Here is an 18,112-nt window from a genome sequence, read left to right as displayed (position 1 = left end):
AGGTATTCTGGGAATATTCTAGGATCTGCTAAGGACCTAGCACAGCCCAGTGGGCATCCTCTTGAGAACCAGTGGGTTGTGGTTAAGGTGAGGTTTGGAGGTTTGTGCATGACAGGGGCACATGCACAGCCCGGAGGACATGTGAGGGTCTTCTCTTCCTTGGGTACTCACTGATGTCACTAGGGGGATTGACCTCCATTTTCACTCTGCTATGAGCTCTTTGATTATCTCTGTGTCTCTCTTACTAGACTTGGAACTCTCTGAGGGGAAAAGCTGTCTTATTTACTTAGACCTGATGCATAACTGGTATATAAATATAAAATACTTGTTGATTTGATGAATGGATGACAAGGCAAGGTGCTCAAGGTGGAGATAACCCAATATAGTCCACTTTTACTCCACTATCAGAAAACTAAATTAACTATTTCTTCCCTGTTGTTTATATACTACCCAGCAGTCTCAGGCCTCCCAGAGACCTTCACAAAACCCAGAACCTCTCTTCAATAATGTAGAACCTCATAATTTTCAGGCCTCATCTTCTAAATTAGATTGTGCAGTTTTTCAGCACAAGAGGTATGTGCTACTTCTTGTACATGCCTCACATCCTTCAGCTCACTGCCTCACACAGAGCAGGATCTATATAAATGCATGTTGAACAACTGTATTGGAATTATGATTGGAAGCCTATCCTAACTGTACAATCTCTGTGAGATAATTCTTGGTGAATTCAGATGATAAAAGGGAGAGGAAATCAGGATGGTGATAGAGACAGAGCAAGAACAGTGGGTAGGATCTGTCAACTCATTGGATGTGGAAGATGAGACAAAATGAAGAGGAAAAAGGATTCCAAGACTTTGAACCAAGCTGATGGGCTGAAGGATTATGCCCAAGAGAGAAATATAGAACTTCTACTTCCCCTGAACTTCTCATCCTCACTGCACTTTGAGCAGAGAGAAAAAGATTCCTCATGAATGTCCGGCTCAAGTGTTCCTTGGAGGCAGACAAACCTGTGGCAGTCAGGCACTCAGGAGAGTTCAAAAGGACAAAAAGGAAAGGTTGACTTTGTCACTCTGCAGAAGAGCTTTGCTCTGCCAAGGAGGAGGAGGAGAAATTGGAGCTGAATATATTTTTGGTTGGAACTACTTGTAAGTGTTCTGTTTGATAGCAGAGTTGTTTGAATGGCCGATTTCATAACTGCACATAGCTTTTCCAAATAAATGGTGTCTGTAGAATGTTCAGGTTAATGCATGAGTCCAGTGCTCAAGAGTGTTTGTGCTTAGAGCAACTGGGCCTTCTTTCTTAATAAGTCATCTTGGCATTTTGTCAACAAACTAATTTGCTTTTCTAAGAAACTAGATTAATACTTCCTGTACTCTGTGCTATTCACAGATCTACAATGCAGTGAGAAGGGAAGAAGAAATAGAAAATACCATTGGATCTCTTCTCCATTACTTTACCAAGCTCCCAGCCTCCAAGACAGCCCATGAAAGGATTAGTGTTGGTCCATGCCTAAAGCAGTGTGTCCGAGACACCATATGTGAGTATCGTGCCACCCTCCAGAGGACGTCCATATCTCAGTACATCACGGGTTCGCTCCTAGAAGCAACCACATCTTTAGGAGCGAGAAGTGGCCTACTCAGTACTTTTGGAGGATCCACTGGACGAATGATGCTAAAAGGTAATGTCTGAGATTTACTTTTCACTTTCCACCCTTTCAGTGCAGAAAGGAATCTAAGTTAGCATTTATGCATCTCCTCATGGAAAATTGAGTTTACTTTTTGGCAATTTTAAATAAAGTTTGCCGCTGTCATAAGCTATAAAAAAGATAGTCCTTTATCAAAATCCTTTAAGGTATAAACATTCCAAACAATAAGCATTAAGATTTTGAGATTGTTTTTTCAAAAGCAGTATGACTGATTACAAGATTATCTTTAATCAAAAAGAAACTATTCAGACAAAGCGTTTCTCCTAGTGGTGGTCTATGACAGATGTGATGTGATAAGATGTGATAAGATGCTTAAAAACAAGTGTGGTCATGTGGTCACAGTGAAAACCAACACTGAGATGGAACAGAGCAAAATGTAGTCCTTTCTACACAGAATCAATAAGTTCGTGTTGACCAGAAAAGCTAAAGGCCATCTTCCAATGATTCCCATCTTTAAAAAAAGCATAGTCAGGCATCCTGCTATAACATGAAAGCCAATGGAAAATGAGGTGCTTCAGCACCAGAACTTCCCAGCTACTTCCCACGAGTAGCAGACAGGCAGGTCAGAAATGGCAGTGTACCAAAGAACCTTGGAGATTTGTGCACTGCACAGCTGTCACAACCCGCTTGGCAGTCTTCCCTGGCAGGAAGCTGCCATCCAGACGGGGACCATGCAAAGCTACGTTCCACTGCCTGGGGGCTGCCAAGAGCTTGATCTGACATCCGGCCATTTCTCTCAAGGAGAGCAGCTACTGCCCCTCCACAGCAAGCCCCAGACCTATGGCTAGCAAGCCAGTGGCCTTCCTCCTCAATTCTTGGCCACCCTCCCACCCCACACCACACACACCTGGGCAGGCTCAAGGGGAAGTATACACCTCCCTGTGTACCATGTGGGTACCATGTAGGTTTGTTTTCTGGAACCATTTTAATTTTGCAGCTTGGTTATAAATAATGAACGAAGGAAAACATAAGTTGTGGGAACACTAATCCAAGTGACCAAAGGGTTTCATATATTTTTTGAGTTCCTACTAGGTGCTTGGTGCTGGGTAGGGAAAAAACAGTTCCTGCTGCCATGGAGCTTTATAGTCTCTAGATGGTAAGCAGTTTCCTCTCTGCACAGGACTCAGGATTTCTCTACTCTATTGTAGCTCCTGATGACTGCCAAACTTCCATTCTCCATCCATGCTCTTCCTAGAAAGTTGGGCTGAGATTGGTATGCCGAGTTATTGTTGCTTCAAGGCTTGTGACTCTATGGGACCTCATCCTGTGAGTTAATCAACTTGTGTTTCTCAGATACCCCATCTGTGCCCAGCAATGTAGGTATATGGAAGATTCTAATGACGTACAAGTCAGTTTACTTGCCTTTAACTTGTTTATGATCCTAATGAGGAGGCCAGCGTTGTGTGCACCAAGTATTCGAAGAATAATATAAGACTAGAGAGAGTTAAGTGCTAAATAGTGTGAAAGTGCCTCCAGTAGTTCAAAGTTTAGAGAGGGAGTTAATGTTCTTTATGACAAATGGCATGGCCCAAAACATGAGACCTCAAACAAACAAACAACCATCAGTAAAAGCCACTTTCTTTCTTCTCCGTTAATTGCAAAGGGACAGATCTCAGACTCACCAACTAAGGCAGCTGCCTCCAGCTTTATACAGACCTCTAGGAAAAAAGGAGGCTGCTTGTTAATATGTCTGTTGCCCTGATAGTAACTTGACCTCAATTGCTATCTGTACTTCTCCCTTCAGATCAGAACATTTTTTTAAAAGATTTGTTTATTTATTTTAGAGAGGAGGGAGGGAGCGCTAGAGGGAGATGGAGAGAGAGTCCCAAGCAGACTCTGCACTGAGTGTGGAGCCTGACACAGGCTTGAGCTCACAACCCTGGGATCACAACCTGAACTGAAACAGAGAGCCAGATGCCACCCAGGCACCCCCAGATCAGAACTTTTTGATCAATATTCTTAGCTCAGAGATTCATTGGCCCATCTGCTAATGTGTTATCTTTAAATTGGCAATTTGTACAAGAGTTGGGAGTTTCTTTAACTTTCTGTTTTGTAGTTCTTTAATGGTTTTTGGTATCCCTCTGTAAGTAGCTTCTGCTGAATAATACAATTAGCTGGTTGGCTTCTGTTCCAGGCTTACTTGTAGCTCTGACTTGTTTTCTTGGGAAACTTTTACAACTTCTGTACCTTCTCCTGTGGGGTCCTCAGAGTCTATACATGCCATAGTGAAACATGTTTCTTTAACATGCAGTGGAAGAAAATATATCCAAAAAACCACATCAGCATTCAGAATCATAGAATTTTTTTTTTAAGATTTTATTTATTCATTCATGAGAGACCAGAGAGAGAGAGAGGCAGTCACAGGTAGAGGGAGAAGCAGGCTCCATGCAGGGAGCCGGATGTGGGACTTGATCCCAGGACCCCAGGATCATGCCCTGGGCCGAAGGCAGACACTTAACCACTTAACCACTGCGCCGCTGAGCCACCCAGGTGACCCAGAATCATAGAATGATTATAGAATCTATAGGTTCAGCATACTGACTAGTTGAGTCTTGACCTCTGTTGGCCATATACTCCAGCAGGAGGTCTGGTGGACACACTGGCACTGTAACCTGGTTGTCTGATTCTTTTATTGTTCATTGTGTGTCCTGTGGCATTGAGTTGGCTGACAGCTTTCAGCTCTGTATTACTAATGAAAATCTCTGGGAAGTATATAACACAGACTCCGTCCCATTTTATAAATAACTTGTATTCCAGAAGTTCTTTTCTCAGGAGCTGTGTGGAGCTTAGAATTCTTTACTAGCGACACAGTATTAAACATTGTGATTTGGTTGACTCTAGTCCTCAAAAGCCTCTTTAACCCACAACACAGTTGAAATCTATAGACTTCCCATGGAAGTGTATTCTCTTTATTCTCTTGTAACACTAGTACTGGAATACTGAGAATCAGCCTCCAAAGAAAAAGCAATACAAATGAGTTGAAAGAAACTTCTTGTGTAAGGGAAATACATTTAGTCCAGGTGAACAGAGTTAAATTGAAACTTCTATGAAGATTTTGAAAAGAACTTTGGGCCATTTTAGAAATTTTAGATATTAGCATCTAGTTCTCTTTTTGGTTAATCACATTTCAAAACTCATACCTATATATAAGAATCAGAAAATTATTATCCCAAGACTTTACTCTCCCCACTTTTTAAATGGAGGCTTATAAATGGAATGAAAAAGAGAAGAGAGGCAGGGCAGGGTTTAATTCCCCACCCCCTTAACCCCCGAGGAAAACGTTAAGGAATAGATTCAAAAAGAATGACTTCTTCCATGAGAAAGGTCATATTTGAAGTAGATTAAATGGGTTGGGTAAAGGTAGAGAAAAAGGAGAGAAAAAGACAAGTACTGTTTGATTCCATTTATATGAGGCACTTAGAACAGTCAGCATCATAAAGACCAAGGGCTGGGAATGAAGAGTCATTGGTACTAAGTATAGAGTTTCCATTTTACAAGATGAAGAGTTCTATACAACAGTATGAATGTATCTAATACCACTGAATTATACACTTAAAAGTGGTTACGATGTTACATTTTATATGTATTTAAACCTCCTTCTCCTCCCCCTCAAAAAAGAATAAAATATTTTAAAAAGAGGACAAAGATGTTATGTAGGTCTTTGGTCCCCAGGTTTATTAAGATGTTAGAATCAAGGTTCTGGAAAAAGGAAATACGAAAACAGCTTCTCATGTGAACATCCAGGGTGGGGTGGAAGCATGTCAACTTGTCTTCTGGAATGGTTGTGATTACAAGATGAGGTTTGGAGCCTGCAGTAGTTGAAAATAGGAAGAGAAAATGTCCAATCAGTTGTTCACCAGTCACAAGGCATTCACAAGTCAGGAACTGGTGACTCAAGGCTTGATTGGCCAGAGTTCTGCAGCCCTGCAGCTTTACCACAGACTACAGGATTCTGCTAACTCTTCAACATCTCATTGAGCTTCCACACCTCCAATGATACAGGTGACTCTAGAAAGACCAGTCAGGAGACGAACATTCCTGGTTTCCTGCCTTCAGGATCACTAAGGATGATCTATTAAGTCAAAAATTTGCCAAATAACAAGAAACATTTTCTGATATGAAGCATTGATTAGCAAGAATATGCCCTGGATATCAAAGGTGTGTTATCTCCAAATGGGAAATGGAGCATTTATACCATCTACTTCTGGTCTAGGTCCATTTCTCCCTCTCCCCATTAACCTTGCTAGAATCTCAGGATCAACCACCTGTAGCAATGACAGCCAAAAGAGTTATTGATGTCAATAATCAGGAGGCTTTCTAAACCCATTACCTGCTTTTGTTTCTATTTTTTTATATGTACTATCTACTGAAAATTACAAAAAGCAAGATAAAGTAACAAGGGAGAGAAAAAAGTGAGATCACTGATATTAATGTAAAATGCTGATAGTAAAATTAGAAAAAGTAGTGATAAGGGAAAGGATTTTTCATTAGAAGGCAGCTAAGTGTTTTCAAATGTGCATATTGTACAATGTGCATATTGTACCAGCCAATATAATAAATTTGGTACATTAAACTCATTTTTTCCTTCCCAAACTGTTGCTAAGTAAATTTGTAAATTTAAGAATTAAGTATTTACATATAACCAGGACAATGCTTAGTTATTCATATTTAAATTATGTAGTAGAAAAGAAAACTCCATTGTTCATTTTAACCAGTTTGAGTATGTGTGTATGTAGAGAATAGCTATTAAAGTTATTGGTCATATATAGAGTGTAAATAGAATATTAATATGAAAACAAAAATGCCTTATATACTTAATATTCTTATTGAAAGTAGACAATATGGTGGTGGAACCATAAGCCAAGGAATGTCAAAGACTGCCAGCCACCACCGGAAGCTGGAAAGAGACAAAGGAGGACTCCAACCAGAGTCTTACAGGAGGCATGGCACTGCTAACACCTTGACTCTGGATGTTTAGCCTCTAGAACTAGGAGAAGATAAATTTCTCTTGTTACAAACCATTCCATTTATGATAACTTATTGCAGCAGCACTAGAAAACTAAGACAATCCTTTTGATAATGCTGTGAGGAGGAAATTATTAGCACCAGAAAACTGAAGCTCAGAGAGGTTAAATGACTTGCCCAATGTCACACAACCATTGGTGTGTGCAGGCAACCTAGACCAAGCTTCTCTAAGGTTCATGATCACAGCTATGATGGAGACATATTTGCAGCTCTCCAGTGGCAATGTACATCTCCACCTTGTTTTAGTTATTTGGACGTTTTTCCAGTAATAAGCTCTGATGTTCATCCTCCTCCCGTACACACTTTGCCTGGCACAGGACCAGGCACAGATTAGGTCTTCAGGGGGCTGTATTTCATGATAAAAAGCTTAGATTTTACCTTGTCAGTAATGAAAGATGCTGGAGGGTTCTGAGGAAAGGTGTGATTTGATCAGATTGGGTTTTTAGAAAGACCCATCTGGCATAAACTTTCATGGAATCGAGTAGTGGATGTGTTCACAGAATCAAGGAACATGTCATTGCTATTTGATAACACTTAATTGAATGAGGTAATTTTGGAATCAAATATGTAGGTTATACAGACATATCATAAGCTATAGGTTATAGAGACATATCAAACTCATACAAAACAAAAATGCAGGGATGCCTGGGTGGCTCAGCAGTTGAGCATCTGCCTTTGGCTCAGGATGTGATCCCAGTCCCAGGATTGAGTCCCACATCAGGCTCCCTGCAAGGAGCCTGCTTCTCCCCCTGCTTATGTCTCTGCCTCTCTCTGTGTGTCTCTCATGAATAAATAAATAAAATCTTTCAAAAAATGCAAATATATTCAGGAAGTTTTTGAGCTGGCACAAAAGCCATTTCTAGTGTCTCAGCAAGCCATTCTAAGCACCAGGGCCCTGGAATGGTTGCAGGGCTATCTCTGGGGCTCCCCCTTACTCTTGTCTGAATTCCTCCCCTCTCCTTCCAAGGCACCAACTGCCTCTGGAGGTCCAGAGCCACCTTGACTATACCAGCCCATCCACTCCTCACTCATGGCCCCATAATAACATCATTTCCTCTTCTTTCTGTAGTGGATCCCAGCTGGGCTTTGTGAACAAAATGCCCTCATGGATTAGAATAGAGTTCTGGAGTGTTGACTGATGAGGGAGACTCCCTTGGGAGAGCTGGAGACAGATGGAAGAGCTGATGGCAACAGGCATAGGGAATGGGGCACACAGGTGCAAAGACATGAGACAGGAAGAGACACAATGTGTTCAGGTAACTGCTGGTCTACCAGGCTGTCCTGGCTGCAGCTTGGGAAGTACAGAGGCTAAGTAGGAAGACATGGGGCTGGGGCTAGGGGAGAAAATAGGTCTCCAGGGGGCTGTATTTAATGATAAAGAGCTTGAATTTCACCTTGCAAGTAACAAGAAATGCTGACGATTAGTAAAGAAGGGTGTGATTTGATCAAATTGTGTTTTCAGAAAAATCCATCTGGCTACAGTAAGGGGTGAGGCTGCATAGTGTGTCATCCTTAACCCCGGCATAAGTGTCCAAAGTATAGCCTCCTGGGCTTTACCCCCAAACCTACTGAGTCTCTGATCCTACAGGTCAGTGTGCTTGGTGTGGAAGGTGGGTGGAGAGAAAGGAAAATGAGAATTGAAGCACTTAGGAAGATACTGCTAAGGCATTCTTCTTGGTAGGGTGTTTCTGGCACATTTAGCCACGTAAAAATTACAAAAAGGCCCCCTCCCCATTCTCTGTAGGGTAATACAGCCTCATACCCATGCATATCATTTAGTGCACAGCATGCTGGCTGGATTTCAGACCTCTTTTCCATTCAGGTAAGCTCCTTTGTGCAGTGCAAAAACTTCACTGTATCAAAAAGTCTGAATCCTGAGAAAGCAGCAGAGAGGTGTATGTAAGGGGTAAAATTAATAGAATGTGGAGATTGAATGGATATAGTATAGATAAAGGCAGCTGAGCCTAAGATGACCATTAATTTTGCCTCTAAAAATATCCTTCCAATTTGTTATTAATGGTTAAAAATCAATAGGATTGTTGAATCATATGCCCACTCTTACCCTGTACCCACCATCACTTTAAGAAATCAGGAGGTTAAGCATTCATTAAATAATAATTATTGAGTATAAGTGCTAAAACCTCCAAAATAGGAAACTAATAAATTCTTCATGATGAAAAAAAAAGTCATAATTCTTGAATTCAGAAAGCTGATTGGTGGGCAGCTTCGGTGGCTCAGCAGTTTAGCGCCGCCTACAGCCCAGGGCGTGATCCTGGAGACCCAGGATAGAGTCCCACATCAGGCTCCCTGCATGGAGCCTGCTTCTCCCCCTGCCTGTGTCTCTGCCTCTCTCTCTCTCTCTCCTCTCTGTGTATTCTCATGAATGAATAAATAAATAAAATCTTAAAAAAAAAAAAGGGAAAAGAAAAGAAAGGTGATTCGTGAGGACAACAACACCAGGTAACCACTTGGGGTCTCTGTATTTGAGCTGGTCATAGTTACAGAATTTCAGAATGGTCCATGTTCCAGAAATTCATTTGGAAGATAGTTATTTGAAACTCTATACCCAAAGACAAAACAGCAATTAAATTCCAAGCCTTCCCCTAAATACTCATTCAATATAAATTCAAATAAAATTGAACTCTGAATATTTTAAATGAATAAGTCCTAATAGATGATTTTTCTAAGTCCCAATTCCTTATCTTTCATTGAGATGATTGAATATATTCTTGTTTCAAGGGAAGGGAATATATAAATAGGGATGTAAACTTTCTTTAGTGTAAGGACATAACTGCCCAAGAATAGATACAGAAACAAGCAAAAAATGGTTACTTCCAAGAGAGGCCTTTTGCTTGTCAGTTTCTACTCATCTGCACTGTTCAAATGTTGATTTCCATGAGCCCATACTACATGGATCATGTTTTAAAAGAGACTTTTGGAGCCTATGTGAGGATTCTGATGGATTCAAGCCCCTCATTTCTAGTACCACTATTGCCAGCTGCCATACTGAAGACCATTTGGGGCTCTCATTCAAATGAGAAAACAGAGGGGAAGACCAGAGGCTTCTTTGAAGTAGGGTGGGGAGAGGGTCTCAGAGTGAGTAAGACTAGTGTGATTTCAGGCTCTTCTTTGTTCTGATAGGATTGTCAGCCTCTGAGTTGCTTCCTGATTTAAAGAAATGCAATGCGAGCATCATTCTGTCTTGGATTTGAGACTTGATTTCAACACTGCGTTATCTTGAATAGGTGACTTTCCTTCTCGAGGCTTCAATGTCTACATCTGTAAAATGAAAATAAGAGCACAACTTCACAAAGTTGTTTTGAGAATTAAATAAGATACTGTATATAAAGAACTTAGCCTAGTAGCTGGCACCTAATATGTGCACAATAAATGTAATGATGCTGATGCTGAGGATGATGGTGGTGGTAATGATTGCTGCCACCTTGGAATGTCAGCCGTCCACTGTTCTTAATTCAAGTGCTCTGCTCTTAGCTCAGTCACAGATGCACACAGAAGGAAAGACACCCTCCAGGTTTCCATGGCTGGAGACCCAGAGCAGTAGCACCTTAAGGGACACTTGAAAGGAGGTATTTGCAGCATGGGGGCCCACCCCTACGTAAAGTCTTCAGTTAGGTTTTCCTTAGGACCCATGCATCAGGCCATTTATTCATTCATTTGTGTATTCAACAAATATTTATTGAGCATTTACTGTGTTTGAAGCACTATGCTAGGTCCCAAGGACAAAACATTGAATAAGATATACTCTTAACTTTCAAGAAATTCACTTGCTATTGGAGGAGACGGACAGATAAACATGCAGTTTTGGGGTATAAATGTTATAGTTGCAGTAAGCACAAGATGTAGAGGCTCAGAGGGAAGTTCCTATACCATCTCAAGTGAAGGCTGTTTCTAAAACCATTTACAAGCCTGGAGAAATGTGAAGCCCTATTTCACCATGGAAAACAAGCCCTCCCCTGCATTGTCAAACTTCTGTTGTTTCTACTTCGTTCTTTGTTGGCATCATCTCTCTCCCCTTCAGAGAGGAAAAGATGTGAAGCATTTATTCCCAGGATTAAGAGGCATGTCTAAAATCTGTGATTGGTACAGAAATTAATGCCCAGGTGAAAATTGGTATGTATTTATGAAGATGCATAAAATTAAATGAGATTTTTGCAGTAAATGTAACAATCCTTTTGAGTGTTTTGGATTCTTTAATCTTTTAAAGAATTTTAAATGAACTACGAAAATTCTTGTTCATCAGAACAGCTATAGGACATAATAGAATAGTTATAGAACATATGCTTATAATTTGTTTATAATAACATGTGGGTCAGTACCAGATATTTAAAGGCATCTACATTTGGGACCCCTGAGTTGTATTCTGAGATATGCACGGGCTCTGGAGGATTTCAGGTCATGGGTTTAGGAAGCTGGGCAAGAAGTTTGGACAAAGAGGAGAAGAGTTGTAAACACAAACAGGTTGACTTTGAACTGGCTTCTGGTGGTGGGGGTGGGGTGGGGGTGGGGAATCTCCCTGGGAGGCATAGGAGTTGTTCTAGACAGGAAAAGCACATGAGATGAAGTTCCAGGGTCAGAATGAGTGCAGTATCTAGGAAACAATGAGGAAATGATTCTCAGCAACAATCTAGTGAGTGGGTACGAGAGATAAGATTCATTTGGTAGATGTGGTTACAGTTCTGAGAGCAAGATGAAAATCTGGACCTCAAGCATTAGAGAGCCGTCATTGACTGTCAGAAGGTTGAATATTAGGAAGGTCAGGCCAACAGCAGCATGTTGGAGTCAAGAGCCTGGAGGCAGAGTCACACTCTGTAGGAAGGAGAGAGACAAACACAAGCCTAAATGATTATTCCCAGATTAGGAATGGCACACCCAGAATAAAGAGCCAGAAGCCGATGCTAGCCCTTGTAGTTTCATTGGCACAGTGCAGTGGTTACAGGAAAAAGACTAGTCTTGAAAATTTAGCATCGCTGGGAGAAAGATGAAATGTAATAAAAATTACAGTTGGTTCAGAATGGAGGCATTTTTTACTACAACACAGCACCGCTGTGAAAATCTCCAGGCTCGTGCCAATGGAGAGAGGCTGCTAACCTTTTCCTGGAGTCAGGGCATCTGAGTGCTCTTGGTGTATTGGCCCAGCCCATCTGGCTGGGAGCAGGGCCTCCTCTGGCTTCCATAAAGCATAGATCTTGCCCAAATGTGGAAAACCTTTAGGGACATGAAAACCATTAGGGATCCGTAGCCCTGATTTGAACCAAGCAGAATAAACAAACCCCTGCCCAAATTGGAACTTGCTGGATGCCTTTCAGAGTTATCCAAGGAGAGAGGCTGGAAGCCTCAAGGGTCTTCAAGTGGGGTTAGGTCTTGTTTCAGCTGCTCTGCTCCAGTCTGATGAGACTTAAGTCTTTGTCCTTTTCTGGAGCATTTTAACACCTCACATGCACATCCACAAATGGATTGTATTCTGAACCTATCACATAGACAGTATTTTTTTTTCCCTGCTAGCGGGATTTTAAAGCCCAAGTTAGATCTTCTGGAAGTGTGTTATATATCCAGGAACTCGGTTGGAAAAGGTCCAGAGAGCATTCACATTTTCCATAGACAGGGTCTTGCTAAGTTCCCAACCTCGATTTCTATTTTCAATATCCTTTGTCACTCTTTCCAGCCGCATAAGTTTAGTTAGTTTTCTATATGCATAGCATCATATAACTTTACATCTAACTCCCCAGAACTGTGAAGTGGCTTATTTTCTTTTTTTGATCCTGATGATTTTTTAAAAACTGGGGAGGCAGATTCAGAGAGAATTACAAATGTTCATTCGTTCACTAAGTAGTCGCCTCAGTGCCTGCTGGGGGCAGTTTGGGGACAGACAAGGGGGAGGGGGTTGAAGAAGAGTAAACCGTTCCCCTAATACCCTGTTATTCGTGATCCACTAAACATGGAGGTGGACAGAGGGTGAGGAAACCAAGCACAGAGATAAAGAACCAAGCCCTCCATGGTCACAAATTCAGAGGCCAGAGAAGCATGATTTGAACTACTCTCAAGCTAGACCAGAGCTCTTACCCTGTCTCCAGTCTGCCTGTAGGAAATACACTGTAATATAGCACAATATAGGAAACATTTCCTGAGCTCTGGCTGTGGCTTTGTTCTAGTTGGGGATAAAAACAGTGAAAAAAGGGCAGTGTTTTTAATCCCCGGGAGTTAGTGATTTCGTTGTGGTTACATTGTAGCATGATACATATGAGGCTAAGGTTGGTGTGTCCTTTGGTGACAGACAGACCTAAACCCACATACAAGCTGTGTGACCCAGGGCAGATTACTTACCTTCTCTGTTCCTAAATTTCATCATCATCTTGCTCGTAAAATGGGGACAATGCAGATAATTGCCTCAGAGAATTAGACTGGTATACCATAAATGAATCTAATGACTATAAGGTGATTAGCACACTCTCAAAAATAAAAAACAGAGCTAACAAGATGGAGATGGGACAAAGAAGACATTCCCGAAATACCGAGAACAAGGGCTTAGCTGTAGAATGGTCCCCTGACAGGGACCAGCAAAGAAGGAAGGGTCAGGTTTGGCAGGAGCAGAGCAAGGGAACATGGAGGGGACTGTGAGAAATGGAGCGCCCTGGTCTGGAGGCTTGTCTGGAGCAGGAGGCTCGGGGAGGGGGCAGACAGGGCTCTGGATGACAGTCCTTCCTAACTCTTGCTTTCAGAGCTCATTTCTCCCATCCATACCTACTCCTCCCCATGATTTCAAGCCACATCAGCCACAGACAGCACCTCCACCTGCCCAGAAGGTCTTTTTAATCTTCCTAGCTTGCACAGTGGAATGATACACAGATAAATCCCTTCCTCTCCTTCTCTAGCTCAGGCATGAGAAAGTTGGAATTTTTAATGCAAATGCTTCCTTTCAAAAGGAAAAGAGAGAAAGGATGGAAGGAAGGGAGGAGGAAAGGGATGGATGAAAAGAAAGGAAGGAAAATGGAACCAGAAGGGGTAAGGGAAGGTTATATCAAAATAGCAAAGTTGAGCAAAGCACAGACTTACTAGCTTATTTATCAAAAGTGGGTCCCAGATCAACCTTGACGATGGATTCCACTTGTAGGACTTCCTGTTCTTCTTCCTATCCTTGCTTCTTCCCTGAATGTCTGGACTTGGAGAGATTACACTAGCTATCTGAGGAAGATCTGCAGACTTGGCTGCCATGTCCCTCCCAGAACCTCTGACCTCTTCACAGAGGACCCTAGGTCTTGGATCTCTTTGATCTTAGGCTGTGTCACACTCCTTTGTGCTTATCAATCTCTCCGTGTATTTATTTGGTGATGGTTACTGAGCTCTCCTCTCTGTGGGCACTCTGCCAGGGGCTGGAGACAGCAAAATAAGGTGTAGGAGGCCCAACACCAGTGCCAATGACTCTGAACACAGCACTGAGAAAGAACCTCCCTGCAGGGAGCCTGCTTCTCCCTCTGCATATGCCTCTGCCTCTCTCTCTCTCTCTCTGTGTCTCCCATGAAAAAATAAAATCTTTAAAAAAAAAAAGTTACTAGTATTAATCTTTTCTACTACTCAGTACAAATTAATGGAAAGCCATGTATTTATGAAGTGATCAATGTATAATAAAATAACTTCGATTTAGGCTTCTTTGTTGAAAATGGATTTTTGAAGTGTAGTTTCAGAGTGCCACTCTGGGGGACCTCAAATTTGATTATTCAGTCTCTCCAAGCCTTAGTTTTCTGTATCTGCAAAGTAGAAATAATAGGCTTGTCCTATAAATCAAAGGATTGCAGAGGCATCTGATTTGTTGACTGTAAACAATTATACAAATGTAAACTGCCTTTGCTACTACTATTAATAATTGTGGTGATAAACAATGGCTGTAGTTGTGGCCTTGGGTGAGGTTTGTAAAGCCAGCCAGCTCAACCTCTCTATGTCTGGATGCTTCTGTGTTGACACGTAATGAAGCTCCTTCAGACAGAGCTGAGCTTCTCAAACTGTAATGTGCATCTGGGTCCCCTGGGAAACTTACTGAAATCTTGGATTCACTAGGTCTGGGATGGGATGAGATCCTCAATGTTTATGAGGTTCCCTACAGTGCAGTTGTTGCTGGGCAAGGCCCTCCCTCATATTGAGTCTCAAGACTCAAGGTTCTCCCTGAAAGCCTCCTCAAGGGAACCTCTCTGTGTCTCATGGCTTCTTTGTCTCCCACCTTTGCTTGAGGAGAGCTAACTCACCTTTTGAAGGCCAGGAGCTTCCCTGCCAGGTCTATATCTGGTCCTGGAGCAAGATAGCCATCTGCTACACAGAGCAAAAACCCCATCCTCCTGCAGCACTCTTTGCTTGCTGCCACATCTGGGAGGCAGAGTATTTTTTTTTTTTATGTTCTCCTGAATTTTCATTACACAGTACCTTGACGTCTGATCCTCAGCTCAGAAGAGGTGTCCATTCACCCACTCTGCTTGAATCTGTCTTTGAACCCTGGGACACTGATCTGAGCAAATCACAGAAAACTGACTGCAGAGTCTGCATTATTTTTTTTTAAGATTTTTATTTATTTGACATAGAGAGATTGAGAGAGAGAGCACAAGTAGGAGGAGTAGCAGAGCAAGAGGGAGAAACAGACTTCGTGCTGGGCAGAGCCCAATGTGGGGCTCAATCCCAGGACCCTGAGATCATGACCTAAGCTGAAGGCAGACACTTAACCAACTGAGGCACCTAGGCACCCCAGTATCTGCATTATTTTAAGAAATAGAATTCTAGGTAAAAACATGAGTTCAGGGACACCTGGGTGGCTCAACGGTTTAGAGCCTGCCTTCGGCCCAGGGCATGATCCTGGAGTCCTGGGATCAAGTCCCACATCAGGCTCCCTGCATGGAGCCTGCTTCTCCCTCTGCCTGTGTCTCTGCCTTTCTCTGTGTCTCTCATGAATAAATAAATTTTAAAAATCTTTTAAAAATAAACAAACAGGGATCCCTGGGTGGCGCAGCGGTTTAGCGCCTGCCTTTGGCCCAGGGCGCGATCCTGGAGATCTGGGATCGAATCCCACGTCAGGCTCCCGGTGCATGGAGCCTGCTTCTCCCTCTGCCTGTGTCTCTGCCTCTCTCTCTCTCACTGTGTGCCTATCATAAATAAATAAAAAAATTTAAAAAAAAAATAAACAAACAAACATGAGTTCAAGTCCTAGCTATGCCACCTATTAATCCTGCAACTTTAATCTTTTCTCCCCTACCTTCCATCCTCAGTCCCTTGGTCTCTTTTGGTTTCAAGATCAACTTAAAAAGACCTCAAATAATCACCCTTGATAAAAATGTTGGGAGTTCTCTTTGATGCCCACGATTAGTGGCCAGTGACTCTAAGACTCACTTAGAGGCCAGAGGGAAATCACTCAGTCTGTGATTGTTCCTTCAAAGACAACAGAAGTGGCCAGTTGGGTCCCTTTAGGTGAAGAAATTACAGAGTAATTAGATATGACCCACCAGCTGTCAGAGAATATAATCTCCTTGTATTATTTATATTTATATCTGTAACTGTAGACAAAAAGGAAGTCACCCTGAAAGAAATAACAGACCAGTGAGTAATTGGGCCTTTAACAGAATGAAGGAGCCACATGCCTTATGTGTATTTTAGACCTATTTCCCCCTTTGCCAACTCTCATATGCCTCTAAATAAGTGAAAATCAACACACTCCCAGTGTATATGATAATCTGCTCACAGTTTACATGGAAACATGCAGGGCTTCTATTAATGACCTAGCCACTGTGCTGAGTGTTTTTGTGTACATCTTATGAAATTCTAGAAACAACCTGGTGAGGTGGGATCTTGATCCCCATTTTAAAGATGAGAAAACTGAGACTTAAGGCTATAAACTGGTGCCCCTTTAAATTATACTTAAGAAATTGGGAAGGGGAAGGATCACAAGTGGCTTTACACTCTGTTGTCCTGAGCCATTCCCTTCTGGCCCCAAGTTTGCCTACCCCAGTCCGCAAACCCAAGCCTCTATGCTTGGGCTAACTGGGTGCCCCTGTTTTAGAAGACATTTAGGAACCTCATGGTAATCCCACCCCTTCCCACCTCAGAGGTGTGTCAAAGTATTCATTCCATGTATGATATTTAACTTGTGAGGAGATTAGGAAAATTTATTTTCCCCATCTTTTCTTATCTTTGATGATGTTTTTACTCCTTCTTAGCTAGGAGTTCACAGGAAGATGAGCAGATGGCCTGGTTTGCTCCGAAAGATTAATCACAGGGTTAAGCAATTCAAGGGTGGGGAGCATGGATTTGAACTTGGTTCCATACTACTTCAGAGACCTGGCACCTGAGCATTTTCCTGTGTTGCATCTGAAGCCCATGGTTCTTCCTTATTACCCCATGCTTCTGGTAAGAGGCACACGAATGAAGGTGCCGTGCCCAAAGCCCTTATGTCTACAGCCCTGGTTTGTAGGATGAGAGCTGGCCGTAGTCCAACAGCAAGTCATAGATACCTGATGCTGGTCGGCCTGGACTGTCTGTGTCCATCGGTAGGCACCAGCACCTCTTTTGTCTCTGCTGCTCAGACTCATGGGAGAGAGGTCAACAGCTGTTCTAGTTCCTATGACTGTTTAATACCAAGTCAGAAAGTAACTAACCTTAGGAGGGAGTGTGAAGTTTCTCTCGGATATGTATAAACCTGTGTGTTTTCTTTACACATTTTATTGGGCTGGCTTCCACCTTTCTCCCACCTCCCACTGCCATCGTGAACATCACCTCACAGGACCAAATGGCCTTTCTAACCCCTGACATGTTGGCCTAGGAAGAATTTTATAAGGATTCTTCTTGGTGTCTTACAGCTAAGGACAATCAGGAGGCTGTTGCAGACATCCACGTGGTAGCTGAGAGAAAGCAATGAAAATAGGAAAAAAAGAAAAAAAAAGAAAATAGGATGGAAGGGACCTGTTCTTGGGACAACTGGTGGTTGAATGGATTTGAACTCTTCCCAGGATGTTAAAGAATAACAGACACCTCCAAGATTTTGGACCCAGAAAGATGAAAGTGGTACCATAAAAAGAAAGTGAGAAGTATATCCATATTGATCTTGCTTTGAGATGTTGGAATGTTCAAGGAGATGCTCCCAAAGCACCAGCATTGAATCTGAGTGAGAGGTCAGAACTAGAATTGTACATTTGCAGGTCATCTGCTTGGCCGTGATAGTGACAGCTTGAGGTGAGCTTTTCTGGAGGAGAGAGAAAAAGACATTTGCAGGTCATCTGCTTGGCTGTGATAGTGACAGCTTGACGTGAGCTTTTCTGGAAGAGAGAGAAAAAGACAAGCAGAGAACTGAGACATGTACATTCAGACTGAGGGGCTGCAAGAAGGGGCAGAAAC

At 42.2% G+C, this 18,112-nt stretch overlaps 1 protein-coding gene across 6 annotated transcripts in view; it reads left to right on the top strand.

Moving 5' to 3' along the window:
* PLCE1 (phospholipase C epsilon 1) overlaps positions 1-18,112 on the top strand; it is a 317,588-nt gene that overhangs the window by 149,998 nt on the left and 149,478 nt on the right. For all 6 annotated transcript variants that reach the window (XM_077878324.1, XM_077878322.1, XM_077878321.1 and 3 more), the window contains exon 3: positions 1,390-1,678. In XM_077878324.1, the coding sequence (XP_077734450.1) occupies positions 1,390-1,678 (289 nt within the window). The remainder of the gene's footprint in view (positions 1-1,389; positions 1,679-18,112) is intronic.

The sequence above is a fragment of the Canis aureus genome, chromosome 29 (assembly GCF_053574225.1).
Source record: "Canis aureus isolate CA01 chromosome 29, VMU_Caureus_v.1.0, whole genome shotgun sequence".
NCBI lineage: Eukaryota > Metazoa > Chordata > Mammalia > Carnivora > Canidae > Canis > Canis aureus.
This window is presented reverse-complemented; position numbering and strand designations above follow the sequence as displayed.